Raw genomic sequence first — 13,892 nt, 5'->3', positions numbered from 1 at the left:
GCTGATAATGGGCCTCTGTACGCCTATGTAGATATTCCATATAAAATCTGCCGTTTCCAGCTACAATAGTCATTTACAACATTAACAATGTCTACACTACATTTCTGATCAATTTGATGTTATTTTAATGGACAAAAAAAAAAAAAAACATTCAAAAACAAGGACATTTCTAAGTGATCCCAACAGTCGTGTACATATCAGTTACACATTCCTTCTCCCTCTCGCTCATAAATATATAACGTGCTCTTTAAATATAGCAGGAGTAAAAAAACAGCACCACATGGTAAAAGTATTGGACTCACTTCTCCTGGTCAATAAAGGAATGAGGTGATGGAAGTGGTCAATGTAAAATAGCAAAATCCTAAACAATCTTTACAGAGCACTGCACTGCCTCCAGTTCACAGAGTGTGACTCTTTCCATGACCCCTGAGACACACAGTCACCTCCAACCTCCCACCAATTGGATTGGCTCTGGTGGTGGCCTGCGTGGTGGCCCCACCGGATGATTGGCTGCTGGAATTCTGTGGGTGGAGCCTAAGCAGTAACATGACATGTCTGTGGAAGGTCTTGTCCAACAAGAAGTACATCACCGGGTCGACCGAACTCCTCAGCGTGGTGAGACAAAGCAGGAAGTTCTTGACCTGAGACAAAAATCAACACACTTATGAAGTTTGACAGCTTTGAACTCTACTTCATGTAATATACCTAAGACTGATAAAACTTAACTCCACAAAACATGATTTGCTTCTGAAAGTGCTTTTGAGCCAAAATGAATGGACAAATATTGCCTATAGTTACAGTATATTGTCTATTGATAATGGTAAACTGCTGCACCTTTTAATGTAAAGGTTATATGAAAGTGTTGTTAACCTCAACAATGGCAGAGAGAGGATGGCAGGGCCCCCTAATGGTGGTGGCTGGGTCAGCTTGGTGCTGGACTATGGAGATAAAGATGGACTTGAAGATGTGGTAAGGCAACATGCACACTATCAGAACCACCTGTAGAGGAGAGGAGGAAGAGAGGAGAGGAGGAAAGGTTGAGATGAGAAGTTAGATAGATATGAGAAGTCGTTAGATATAAAGCAACTAGCTGTCTAGCGAGTAGCATCTGTGAGTCTTAGTCTTAATCATGACGAAACCATTCAAATGGCTCCCCAAAACACACAAGACAGAATCCCCACCTGGATCACCACGATGTTCCGGAACACTCTACCCAGCAGCCTCTGGGAACCATTGACAACGGCACACTGACGCGACCTCCATATATGCCTCGCCACCGCCACATACGACATCAGCACCAGCAGGAAACACATGAAGAAGATCACAATGGACACCACATTCGCCCCCCTTGACATGCTTCCCCCAATCTCCATTGCCACACTGTAACACACCCTCCCCCCCTCCTCCTCACCCCGTCCTCCTCTCTCTCCATCCTCACTCCCTACATCCACCTTCGTCTCCTTCACTGAATAGTAAACTGTCACGGGTACTGTGGCAAACACCACCATCCCCCAGATCCAGGCGCACACGGCCTTGGCGAACCTCACCCGTCTCAGCCTGGTGAAGAAGGCATGGGGTAGCAGGGTGGTGCAGGTGCTGGGGCGGCTTGCGTGGGTGTGCTGGATGAGGGTGGCAAAGCGGCTGAGCGCCACCCAGGTCAGGATAAAGACACTGATGTAGATGTTGATCTGCTGAATGGGGGTGACTCCATGGAGGACCAGCTGGCACAGGGGGCTCCAGGCCGGCCAACCTGGACCCTGGGAAGGAATTGACAAGGATTTATGTTTTTACTGTTCTTATTTTACGTTACGTGTCTTACCAGATATGTGACCCACCCCTTGATTGGTAGATCATGTGATCCACCCCTTGATTGGTAGATCATGTGACCCATCCCTTGATTGGCAGATCATGTGACCCATCCCTTGATTAGTAGATCATGTGACCCATCCCTTGATTGGTAGATCATGTGACCCATCCCTTGATTGGTAGATCATGTGACCCACCCCTTGATTGGTAGATCATGTGACCCATCCCTTGATTGGTAGATTCTGTGACCCATCCCTTGATTGGTAGATCATGTGACCCACCCCTTGATTGGTAGATCATGTGATCCATGAGCCCTAACCAATTTTCATTTTCGCCATAACCAAATAATGTATTTTGCATCATAACTTCTGAACCAAACATGATAACACATAAAATGTGAAGGTCAAGTATTTCAATAATGCCATGCACAATATCAAAAACAACCCCTGGTGGCCGTGGTGGCCATTTTGCTATTCCGCCATAACCGGACAATGTAGTTTCTGTCATATCTGCTGAACAAACATAATAAGGGGATGTCTACACCTATGTTTTTATGGTCAATGATTACAATTGTAAACTGGACATACAGTGGGGAGAACAAGTATTTGATACACTGCCGATTTTGCAGGTTTTCCTACTTACAAAGCATGTAGAGGTCTGTAATTTTTTTGTCATAGGTACACTTCAACTGTGAGAGACGGAATCTAAAACAAAAATCCAGAAAATCACATTGTATGATTTTTAAGTAATGAATTTGCATTTTATTGCATGACATAAGTATTTGATACATCAGAAAAGCAGAACTTAATATTTGGTACATAAACTTTTGTTTGCAATTACAGAGATCATACGTTTCCTGTAGTTCTTGACCAGGTTTGCACACACTGCAGCAGGGATTTTGGCCCACTCCTCCATACAGACCTTCTCCAGATCCTTCAGGTTTCGGGGCTGTCGCTGGGCAATATGGACTTTCAGCTCCCTCTAAAGATGTTCTATTGGGTTCAGGTCTGGAGACTGGCTAGGCCACATGGTTGGGATGGTGTTCTTGGGGTTGTACTCATACTTCTTCCTCCAAACACGGCGAGTGGAGTTTAGACCAAAAAGCTCTATTTTTGTCTCATCAGACCACACAACCTTCTCCCATTCCTCCTCTGGATCATCCAGATGGTCATTGGCAAACTTCAGACGGGCTCCCAGCTCTCTTCAAGTCATTGACCAGGTCCTGCCGTGTAGTTCTGGGCTGATCCCTCACCTTCCTCATGATCATTGATGCCACACAAGGTGAGGTCTTGTATGGAGCCCCAGACCAAAGGTGATTTATGGTCATCTTGAACTTCTTCCATTTTCTAATAATTGCACCAACCGTTGTTGCCTTCTCACCAAGCTCCTTGCCTATTGTCCTGAAGCCCATTCCAGCCTTGTGCAGGTCTACAATTTTATCCCTGATGTCTTTACACAGCTCTCTGGTCTTGGCCATTGTGGAGAGGTTGGAGTCTGTTTGATTGAGTGTGTGGACAGGTGTCTTTTATACAGGTAACGAGTTCAAACAGGTGCAGTTAATACAGGTAATGAGTGGAGAACAAACAGGAGGACTTCTTAAAGAAAAACGAACAGGTCGATGAGAGCCGGAATTCTTACTGGTTGGTAGATGATCAAATATGTCATGCAATAAAATGCAAATTAATTACGTAAAATTCATACAATGTGATTTTCTGGATTTTTGTTTTAGATTCCGTCTCTCACAGTTGAAGTGTACCTATGATTTAAAAAAATACAGACCTCTACATGCTTTGTAAGTAGGAAAACCTGCAAAATAGGCAGTGTATCAAATACTTGTTCTCCCCACTGTAGGTGATGAAGTAGGCGCAGTCTTTTTGGATCTTAAAAAGGCCTTTGATACTGTGAATCATGAGGTCCTTCTATACAAACTATCCTCCCTTAATGTGTCCACTGATGTAATTAGTTGGATAATTAATTAGTTGGATGTATTCCTATCTGACAAATAGAAGTCAAAAGGTTTGTTTGGGGGACACTCAGTCAGACTCTCTTTACTATAACATTGGGGTCCCTCAGGGGTCAATATTAGGTCCCCTTCTGTTTACCATCTATATAAATGATCTCCCACTTGCTTGCCCACAAGTTAACATGCAGATGTATGCAGACAATACAGTTCTGTATGTACACTCAACAAATAGACTACTTGTTGTTATTTTCTTATGGATTGGTGGAACGCTAGCTTCATTCATGAAAATACAAGTGTCATGCATGATTCTTTAGTTTAGAATCTTGGTACTCGAATAGCGTTGTCCGATTTGCAATAGGCTTTATGGCGAATGCATAGTGTTTGATTGTCTGAGGACAGCGCCCGGCATACATTCAGCATAAACATATTTTCTAAACCAGCACAAGCGTCACAAAAATCAGAAATAGCGATAAAATAAATCACTTACCTTTGAAGATCTTTCTCTGTTTGTAATCTCAAGGGTCCCAGTTACACAACAAATGGTCGTTTTGTTCGATAACGTGAATTATTTAAAAGAGTTGGATCTCTCCCTTTTAAAAGTGGTAGGACAAATGTTGATTTACAGATCTTTGGAATTTCATTACATTCCAGGGTTAGATTGAACAGAGATGTAAGTGGTTCAGCTACGAAATCCACTGCCAGATTTAAAAAGCAGAGAAAAAAAAAATCAGGACCTGCAGGCTTTCTATGATCTAAGGATTTAAGGCAGCGTAGCCTAGTGGTTAGAGTGTTGGACTAGTAACCGGAAGGTTGCGAGTTCAAACCCCCGAGCTGACAAGGTACAAGTCTGTCGTTCTGCCCCTGAACAGGCAGTTAACCCGCTGTTCCCAGGCCGTCATTGAAAATAAGAATGTGTTCTTAACTGACTTGCCTGGTTAAATAAAGGTAAAATAAATAAAAAAGGGTTGTAAAGAGACAGAGGACACTGGATTTCGACCACCTTCTGCCCCCAGCTGTGCCCTGGACACCATATGTGAATTGATTGCCCCCATCTATCTTCAGAGCTCGTGCTGTTAGGTGACCTAAACTGGGACATGCTTAACACCCCGGCCATCCTACAATCTAAGCTTGATGCCCTCAATCTCATACATGAACCTACCAGGTACAACCCCAAATCGGTACACACAGGCACCCTCATAGATATCATCCTGACCAACCTGCCCTCCAAATACACATTTGCTGTCTTCAACCAGGACCTCAGCTACCCCTGCGTCCGTAATGGGTCTGCGGTCAAATGACCACCCCTCATCACTTTCAAACGCTCCCTAAAACACTTCAGTGAGCAGGCCTTTCTAATCGACCTGGCCCAGGTATCCAGTAAGGATATTGACCTCATTCTGTCAGTAGAGGATGCCTGGTTATTCTTTAAAAGTGATTTCCTCACCCAGGAACAGATATAGCCCTTGGTTCACTCCAGACCTGACTGCCCTTGACCAGAAAAAAAACATCCTGTGGCATTCTACATTAGCATTGAATAGCCCCCGTGATATGCACATTTTCAGGGGGAGTTAGGAACCACAATACACACACAGTTAGGAAAGCAAAGGCTAGCTTTTTCAAACATAAATGTGCATCCTGTAGCAGAAACTACAAAAAGTTCTGAGACACTGTAAAGTCCATAGAGAATAAGACCACCTCCTTCCAGCTGCCCACTGCACTGAGGCTAGGAAACACTGTCACCACCGATAAATCCGCGATAATTGAGAACTTCAATAATTATTATTTTTACGGCTGGCCATGCTTTCCACCTGGCTACCCCTACCCTGGCCAACAGCTCTGCACACCCCTCAGCAACTTGCCCAAGCCCACCCACTTCTCCTTCACCCAAATCCAGATAGCTGATGTTCTGAAAGAGCTGAAAAATCTGGACCCCTACAAATTAGCCTGGCTAGACAATCTGGACCCTCTCTTTCTAAAATGATCTGCCAAAATTGTTGCATCCCCTGTTAATAGCCTGTTCAACCTCTCTTTCGTATCATCTGAGATCCCCAAAGATTGGAAAGCTGCCGCGGTCATCCCCCTCTTCAAAGGGGAGACACTCTAGACCCGAACTGCTACAGACCTATATCTATCCTACCTTGCCTTGTCATTGTCAAGGCACTTGTCATCTCCCGTCTGGTTTTATCACCAAAGCCCCATATACTACCCACCACTGCGATCTGTATGCTCTTGTTGGCTGGCCCTCGCTTCATATTCGTCGCCAAACCCACTAGCTCCAGGTCATCTGTATGTCTTTGCTCGGTAGAGCCCCGCCTTATCTCAGCTCACTGGTCACCATAGCAGCACCCACCCGTTGCACTCGCTCCAGCAGGTATATTTCACTGGTCACCCCCAAAGCCAATTCCTCCTTCGGCCGTCTTTCCTTTCAGTTCTCTGCTGCCAATGACTGGAACAAACTGGGAAAATCACTGAAGAAGGAGACTCATATCTCCCTCACTAGCTTTAAGCAACAGCTGTCAGAGCAGCTCACAGATCACTGCACCTGCACATAGCCCATCTGTAAATAGCCCACCCAACTACCTCATCCCCATACTGTTATGTGTTTAATTTATTTAGCTCCTTTGCACCCCAGGAGCTCTACTTGCACACTCATCTTCTGCACATCTATCACTCCAGTGTTTATTTGCTATATTGTAATTATTTTGCCACTATGGCCTATTTATTGCCTGTACATATACTTTTTCTATTGTATTATTGACTGTATGTTTGTTTATTCCATGTGTAACTCTGTGTTGTTGTTTGTGTCGCACTGCTTTGCTTTATCTTGGCCAGATCGCAGTTGTAAATGAGAACTTGTTCTCAACTAGCCTAACTGGTTAAATAAAGGTGAAATAAAATTAAACATGTAATTAAATCAACTGGGTAAGATTCATAGAATTATAAAACATTTTTAAATCATCAGATACCGACTTTAACCAACACCAGTTGAGATCACCAATCAAGATCATTTCACTGTAAAGAAGTTTAGACCTAAGGTGCATCAGAGAAGAAAACGAATCACAGAGAGCAGAGGGGAGTCGATTACAGCCAATCACAGTTATAGAGAGAACTTTGAAACCTCAATATTCAAAGCAAGAAATTCCAACTGTTTACAAATAGTTTCAGACTTTGCCACACTTATAATGAATTTAGTTTTTACATATATAGCCACACCCCCACCTTTCTTAACTTGATCAGTGCGATACACATTGTAACCATTTATACAAATATCCTTATCAAGATCAGACTTGCTGAGCCAGGTTTCAGAAAACACAATTACATCAGTTGATTTAAATCCTAACCCCATCCATTTTTGACAACAGGCTGCATACATTTAAATGAAAAATATCAAAACCAGATCTTGATTTAAAATCAGAGGGGGTTTGGAGACATTGCATGTCAGGGCCACGTTACCTGATATCAACAAAAGAAGAATAACTAGGCACCTCTGTTTAATAACCTTGCACGGCTTCTCTTTTTTAAGAGACCTACTGCAAGCGAATTCTACAAGTGCATTTCCAGACAATACAAAGCAGTCATTTAAAACCATTAGACTTTGGCAGTGACATAAGTTCGTACTGTTCACATCATGCCACAAATGCATTGGCACGTGGGCGGAGTGAAAAAGAGCGAGTTCCCGCAGACAGAATGTCAGATGTACTCACCCAGTGAGTTCAGTAAAGTCAGTGCATAAGGCAATACCACGAAAATTATAATTTTCTCTGAGAGATGTAAGAAATAGAGGCCAATGAAAGGTAAAGGGAGAGAGGGACAGTGTGTATTGATGAGTCTGTATGGGAGTGTGTGTGCATGTGAGTAGATTGGGTGTGGGGGTTATAAAACGGGTTGGGGATTGTTGAGCTGCCTCTGACAGCCAGGCGGAGAGCGAAGAGGAGCAGCTTGGATGAGACACTCTGCAGAGGGGAAGCTGAGGAAAGAACTCAGGCCAGCCAGACATAGGGTTACTTTGGTCAACTTTCAGTAAAGAAGTGTGAATTGCGAGAAAAAATAAAACATTTTTTTTAAATGAGTTGTGGGAGACCCGTGATCTTTACACCAGCAAAACAAAATAGTTTGCACTACACAACAAGGAAATTGTGGGTTTACACAACCATAAATGTATATGTTATTAGTAGGTTAAAATCTACTAGTCACAGACAAAGGACTTGACATGCTGCCATCTTGGATTTGAACAGATAAATTGGTAGATGGGTAAAACATTGAATATCCCTTTGAGCATGGTGAAGTTATTAATGACATTTTGGATTGTGTATCAGTACAACCAGTCACTACAAAGATAGAAGCGTCCTTCCTAGCTCAGCTGCCGGAGAGGAAGGCACCGCTCAGGGATTTCACCATGAGGCCAATGGTGACTTTAAAACAGGTATAGAAATAAATGGTTGTGATAGGAGACAATGGAGATTGATCAACAACATTGTAGTTACTCCACAATACTAACCTAATTGACAGAGTGAAAAGAAGGAAACCTGTACAGAATAACAATATTCCAAAACATGCATCCTGTTTGTAACAAGGAACTAAAGTAATACTGCAAAAGATGGCAAAGGAATGAACTTTTTGTACTGAATGCAAAGTGTTATGTTTGGGACAAATACAATACAACACATTTCTGAGTACCACTCCATATTTTCAAGCATAGTTGTCACTGCATCATGTTATGGGTATGCTTCTAATTGTTAAGGACTGGGAAGTTTTTCCGGATAAGAAATCAACGGAATCGCAAATCCTAGAGGAAAACTTGGTTCAGTCTGCTTTTCAACAGACACTGCTTTTCAACAGACACTTATTGTCCTGCCTTTCAGCAGGACAATAACCTAAAACACAAGGCCAAATATACACTGGTGGTGCTTACCAAGATGACATGGAATGTTCCTGAGTTGCCTATTTACAGTTTTGACTTAAATCGTCTTGATAATCTATGGCAAGACTTGAAAATGGCTATCTAGCAATGATCAACATCCAACTTGACAGAAATTTAAAAAAATGCTTTGTAAATATGTGCAAATATTGTACAATCCAGGTGTGCAAACCCAGAAAGACTTACAGCTGTAATCACTGCCAAAGGTGATTCTAACATATATTGACTCAGGAGATTGAATACTTATCTAATCAAGATATATTAGTGTTTTAAAAGTGTGTAAACCGTTGACAAAAAATGACAATTAAAACCATTTTAATCCCAATTTTTAACACAACGAAATGTGGAAAAAGTAATGGGGTAAAGCCACTGTAACAGCAGAAAATGTCCATAAAAAGTAGAACCAGCTTATCTGCTTTAATACTCTGATTTGACCATTAGATGTTCAATGGCGATCTTATTGGATTTCTTCCCACGGTTTACCATGGCAGTGCACCATTATATAATCATCTGAACTGTTTATTTTTTGCATGGTGTCATTGTAATCCTTGACCATCAACACATAAGGGTAGACATCACCATTTCTGTAATATCATGTTTGGTTCAGGAGATATGACACAAATACATTATTTGGTTTCGAAATGAAACATTCCGATTTTTCGATGCCTCCATTTCTGAAAATGTTCACGGCCCCAAACTGTACAAATGAACCAATACTCATGCTTTTATGAAAAAGTTTACATCATTTTCACAGAACACCTGGATTATAAACACATTTCATGCTTTACAAAAAGGGTTTTAGTACTACATTTGGCCAAGATTCAGAACCAGTCCAACTGTCAGTAGAAGATGACGGTACCTGTGAGTAGTAGGCGGCCAGGAAGGGGGTGGTGAGAGAGAGGCACAGGTTGGACAGGCCCAGGTGGAACAGGTAGACATTGGTGGAGGTCTGGGTGGGAATGCTCCTCAGGAACACCCAGATAGAGAGAGCGTTGCCCGGGAGACCCGTAAGGAAGAGGAGGACGTAGAGGGAGGGGAGGATGAAGCGGGTGGTGAAGGAGGGGCAGAGGGGGGAGACAGGGAAGGTGGTTATGGCAGAGAAGGAGGAGCGATTGAGGCACAAGGTGTTAGACACAGGTGGGAAGGGTTGGGATGTGTTCTCCATTGATCTGTCAGACTAACAGAGAGAAATAGTAGATACAGGAGGGGAGGGAGAGAAAGGCACTTTCAGTAGTTTAGACATTAATCCCTAACTGTATATGAAACAGTGGCTCTGTCCAAATACCCACACTAGCGTACTACATATTAAACTGAATAGTATGTACTCATCGTCGCATACTGTTTTTGTAATGACCCTGGGTTTATAATGATGTAGTGTTTAGTAAAAAAGTCAGCAGCATGCCATTGCTACAGCTTCGAATATATAACTGGTTAGCTAGGTTAAATATGATGTTGTCGCTCAATAACTGCATGCTTATCGGGTATCCAGCAAACTTAAAGTCCTACTAAAGCACGTTGTAACGGCCCTCGTTGGTGGTAGGAAGAGTAGACCAAAGCGCAGAGGGGAAAGTGTTCATGATACTTTTATTCAAAAAACACTCAAACATAATAACAAAAGCGAAAACGAAAGCCCACAGTTCTGTCAGGCTAAGACACTAAACAGAAAACAAGATCCCACAACTTAATGGTGGGAAAAAGGGCTGCCTAAGTATAATCCCCAATCAGAGACAACGATAGACAGCTGCCTCAGTATGATCCCCAATCAGAGACAACGATAGACAGCTGCCTCAGTATGATCCCCAATCAGAGACAACGATAGACAGCTGCCTCTGATTGGGAAACACAATGGCCAAAAAACAAAGAAACAGAAAACCTAGAATTTCCCACCCGAGTCACACCCTGACCTAACCAAACACAGAGAATAATAAGGATCTCTAAGGTCAGGGCGTGACACACGTAGCTAATGTAAGCTACAGTATTTAGCTAAAGTAAAGGCACGGCAGGTTGCAAGTAACAATCATTTTTCAAAGATATGCGATTAAATAGTTGTGATCATTTTAAGGACAACAATAAATGACTTAGATTTGAACACTGCAGGAGACTCTTTGCTCGTCCTCTTTGCCGTCTTCCATTTGTTTGTTTTTTTTCAAATCTCGAAGACCTCCTTTTATCCAGTTTGAATGCATTTTGGCTGTGAAATTCCCGAAAAGTTTACAATAAATTCATACTACATGAGAAGCCGAAACGAGTATGACATTTGGGCATTTAAAGTGCCGTATACATTTTTTTACAAACTCTAACACCGTACCCATACCGGCCGCACATGTGCGCTATCATGCACTAATTAATTTTGTCCTCCCACACCAAACGCGATCACGACATGAAGGTTTAAATTTTAAAAAATAACTCTGAACCTATGATATTCATTTGGGGACAGGTCGAAAAGCGTTAAACATTTATGGCAATTTAGCTAGCTAGCTTGCAGTTGCTAGCTAATGTGTCCTATTTAGCTAGCTTGCTGTTGCTAGCTAATTTGTCCTGGGATATAAACTTTGAGTTGTTATTGTACCTGAAATGCACAATTAATCGAAACACAAAACGGTCAACCGAATCATTTCTAGTCGTCTCTCCTCCTTCCAGGCTTTTTCTTCTCTGGACTTTATATGGCGATTGGCATCTTAACATTCATAGTTACCACGACGATGACCGAAATCAGTTCATCTTTCAATCTACGCCCTCCCCGTGTTGTAATCAGACACTGAACATAGACATGCAATACAGTAACTGAATGTAAATCTAGCAAGTGTCAGCTTTGTGCAATTACATACAAATGTAGCATAGGAGCTAGATTTTAAAAATCTGGTTATAAACAAGGTACCAGTTCTTGTATCACTAAGATAATAGCTGTTAGTAAAGAGCACATTACGAATGAGCAGTCAGTAGACATTATTTACATTGAAGCAAGTTCCCGTCCGAACAGTTCCTATTTCATACTGATGGAATATTGACAACAATGGTATTGTGTTGTTCTGGTCACCAAGAAACCAAACAAAACCATAACATGCTCATTTGTTTAATTTGTAAATCTATTCACATTGTGTGTTTTCATACATTATTTTCTGTAATTACTGTATAACCATTCATATTAATGGTCCTCGTATCATGTCAGAAGTATCAAAACATGTAAGTCAACTGTTGTACATATTATAATAGCACTATAATTTGATGTGTTCATGATTGTTTGTTTGTCCTTTCTTTTGTTAAACTTAAAACAGCAACTAAGCATTCAACCTCAGTAAAACTCTTAACTAACCAAAAATGCTAGTATAGAAAACTGTGACCATTTTCTCATAAAACCAATTCCTACTTTCTGTTAAACCCACAGCCATTTTCACACCAACAGTTGTTTTTTTTAAAGAAATGTTTTCACAGAGATTAATACTTACAGTACAGAGATCAATGATGTATATTTACGAGGTAGTGAATTGTAAGATATGTTGGTATGAAAGGTGTATGTAGAGCATAAAATATCCTGTTTGTCCCCTGAGCTTTTAATAGGGGAAGTGTGTGAGAAAGAGAACAGAACGCAAGAGAGTGTATGTGTGTGTCTATGTTTCATTGCATGCGATGTGGGTTGGTTCACGATGTGAGTTATTTTCAGATGTCTGGGTGAGATGTGATCATAGGAAGACGAAAGCGAAACATGTCGTCTTACAGGTTGAATTCTCACCCAAAGACATCTGCTTAGAAACACTCACGTCTATTGTTGTTGAGTTTAAAATAGATTTATTGGTAGATGATCAGGGTTACGTTAAAATGGGGTTTGTGTGATTTGACAGGGAGAGGCAGTACTGAGAGAGCAGTGGGAGAAGTTGTGGTCCACAGCCTCTTACAGTCGCCCACAGGAGCGGCTGTGTCTGTCTGTCTGTCTGTCTGTCTGTCTGTCTGTCTGTCTGTCTGTCTGTCTGTCTGTCTGTCTGTCTGTCTGTCTGTCTGTCTGTCTGTCTGTCTGTCTGTCTGTCTGTCTGTCTCTCTGTCTGTCTCTCTCTATCTCTCTCTCTGTCTGTCTGTCTGTCTGTCTGTCTGTCTGTCTGTCTGTCTGTCTGTCTGTCTGTCTGTCTGTCTGTCTGTCTGTCTGTCTGTCTGTCTGTCTGTCTGTCTGTCTGTCTGTCTGTCTGTCTGTCTCTCTGTCTCTCTGTCTCTCTGTCTCTCTGTCTGTCTGTCTACGTACCCTCAGACTACGACGCCACGCCCCCTGCATCTCTCCTGCCCCTGAACACCCCCCTCCCCCAAGTTTACACCCCATTTGTTATCACCCATGCCCTCCCTCTCCCCTAAACTCACCCCACACCTCTCTTTCACCCCCACACTCAACCCCCTCCCCTCCATTACCCCTCCTTCACTAGTGTGTGTGGTTGTGCCAGGCCCCCTGACCCTCTTCAGATGCAGAATTAGTCCCTCGTAGCTGACCTAAATAAAGGTTATAATCAGGAAAAACAGCTCCACTCCAAGGCAGTGCTGGTTATGGAACCCTTCTCTGTGGTGAATCTCCACCAGGTCAAAGCAGCCGTCTCGCCTTGCTTTTCCTCCTCTGATCTGAAGTACCACATTGGCACTCACCACCATTGCCACGGTTACCCGGGTGACGTGGCAGAGTACCCAACAGATTCTGGGCCTGGTGAGGGGCGTAAGGAGGGCAGGGTGAGGCTGTACCTATAAGCAGAGAAAGATTTGAGAGCAAAATTGAATGGTTAATTTAATAACTGATTATTTGAAAAAAAATCTGAATCAACCGGTCAGTTTTACATTTGAAGCCTTTTTTGGTCACACTGGTCCAGAGAAGCAACATTATGTTGGAGGAGAGGTTGACGTAGAAGACTGTTATCATGGTTAGCGTGGTGACCTGACACTCCCTGTCCTCTCCGGACCAGATCTGACCCCTCAGGTCATACATCACCTGGAAAAGGAAGCTGGTGCACAGCAAGAGGTCAGTGGTCACCATGTTAAGGGTCAGGATGATGTTTGGTGTCCGCCCCAACCTCCAGCAGTTACGCATGGTCAGGCCGTTGCCTAGGAAACCCAGGAGCGACAGAGCAGGTAGAGCCAGGGCTTGACGTGTGTGTAAAAGAGGTCAGGGTATAGCCAACACTGTCTGGAAGAGGAGAGAGAGAAAGTGAGGAGGAGGGTGAGGGGAGGAGGAGGAAG

The 13,892-nt window shown here is 42.7% G+C and overlaps 2 protein-coding genes across 15 annotated transcripts in view; one reads left to right on the top strand and one right to left on the bottom strand.

Annotated features, from left to right (window-relative positions):
- LOC124044226 (peripheral plasma membrane protein CASK-like) overlaps nt 1-13,892 on the top strand; it is a 253,203-nt gene that overhangs the window by 129,612 nt on the left and 109,699 nt on the right. The gene's annotated exons all lie outside the window — the stretch shown is intronic.
- On the bottom strand, nt 68-12,697 carry LOC124044228 (probable G-protein coupled receptor 82). Its single transcript, XM_046363818.1, has 5 exons — nt 12,134-12,697; nt 9,547-9,864; nt 1,182-1,757; nt 871-999; nt 68-641 (listed from the first exon to the last, which is right to left on the bottom strand). Exons 2-5 carry the CDS (start codon nt 9,850-9,852, stop codon nt 399-401), a joined length of 1,254 nt encoding a protein of 417 aa, XP_046219774.1. The 5' UTR covers nt 9,853-9,864; nt 12,134-12,697; the 3' UTR covers nt 68-398.

The sequence above is a fragment of the Oncorhynchus gorbuscha genome, linkage group LG09 (genome assembly GCF_021184085.1).
Source record: "Oncorhynchus gorbuscha isolate QuinsamMale2020 ecotype Even-year linkage group LG09, OgorEven_v1.0, whole genome shotgun sequence".
In the NCBI taxonomy this organism is placed as follows: Eukaryota; Metazoa; Chordata; class Actinopteri; order Salmoniformes; family Salmonidae; genus Oncorhynchus; species Oncorhynchus gorbuscha.
This window is presented reverse-complemented; position numbering and strand designations above follow the sequence as displayed.

Excerpts from the sequence above, each read along its gene's own strand:
- LOC124044228 (XM_046363818.1), bottom strand. The coding sequence starts at position 9,852 with ATGGAGAACACATCCCAACCCTTCCCACCTGTGTCTAACACCTTGTGC. Across the intron at positions 1,000-1,181 it reads GGAACATCGTGGTGATCCAG|GTGGTTCTGATAGTGTGCAT; the intron begins GTGGGGATTCTG and ends TCTCCTCTACAG. Across the intron at positions 642-870 it reads CTCTCTCTGCCATTGTTGAG|GTCAAGAACTTCCTGCTTTG; the intron begins GTTAACAACACT and ends TTTTTGTCTCAG.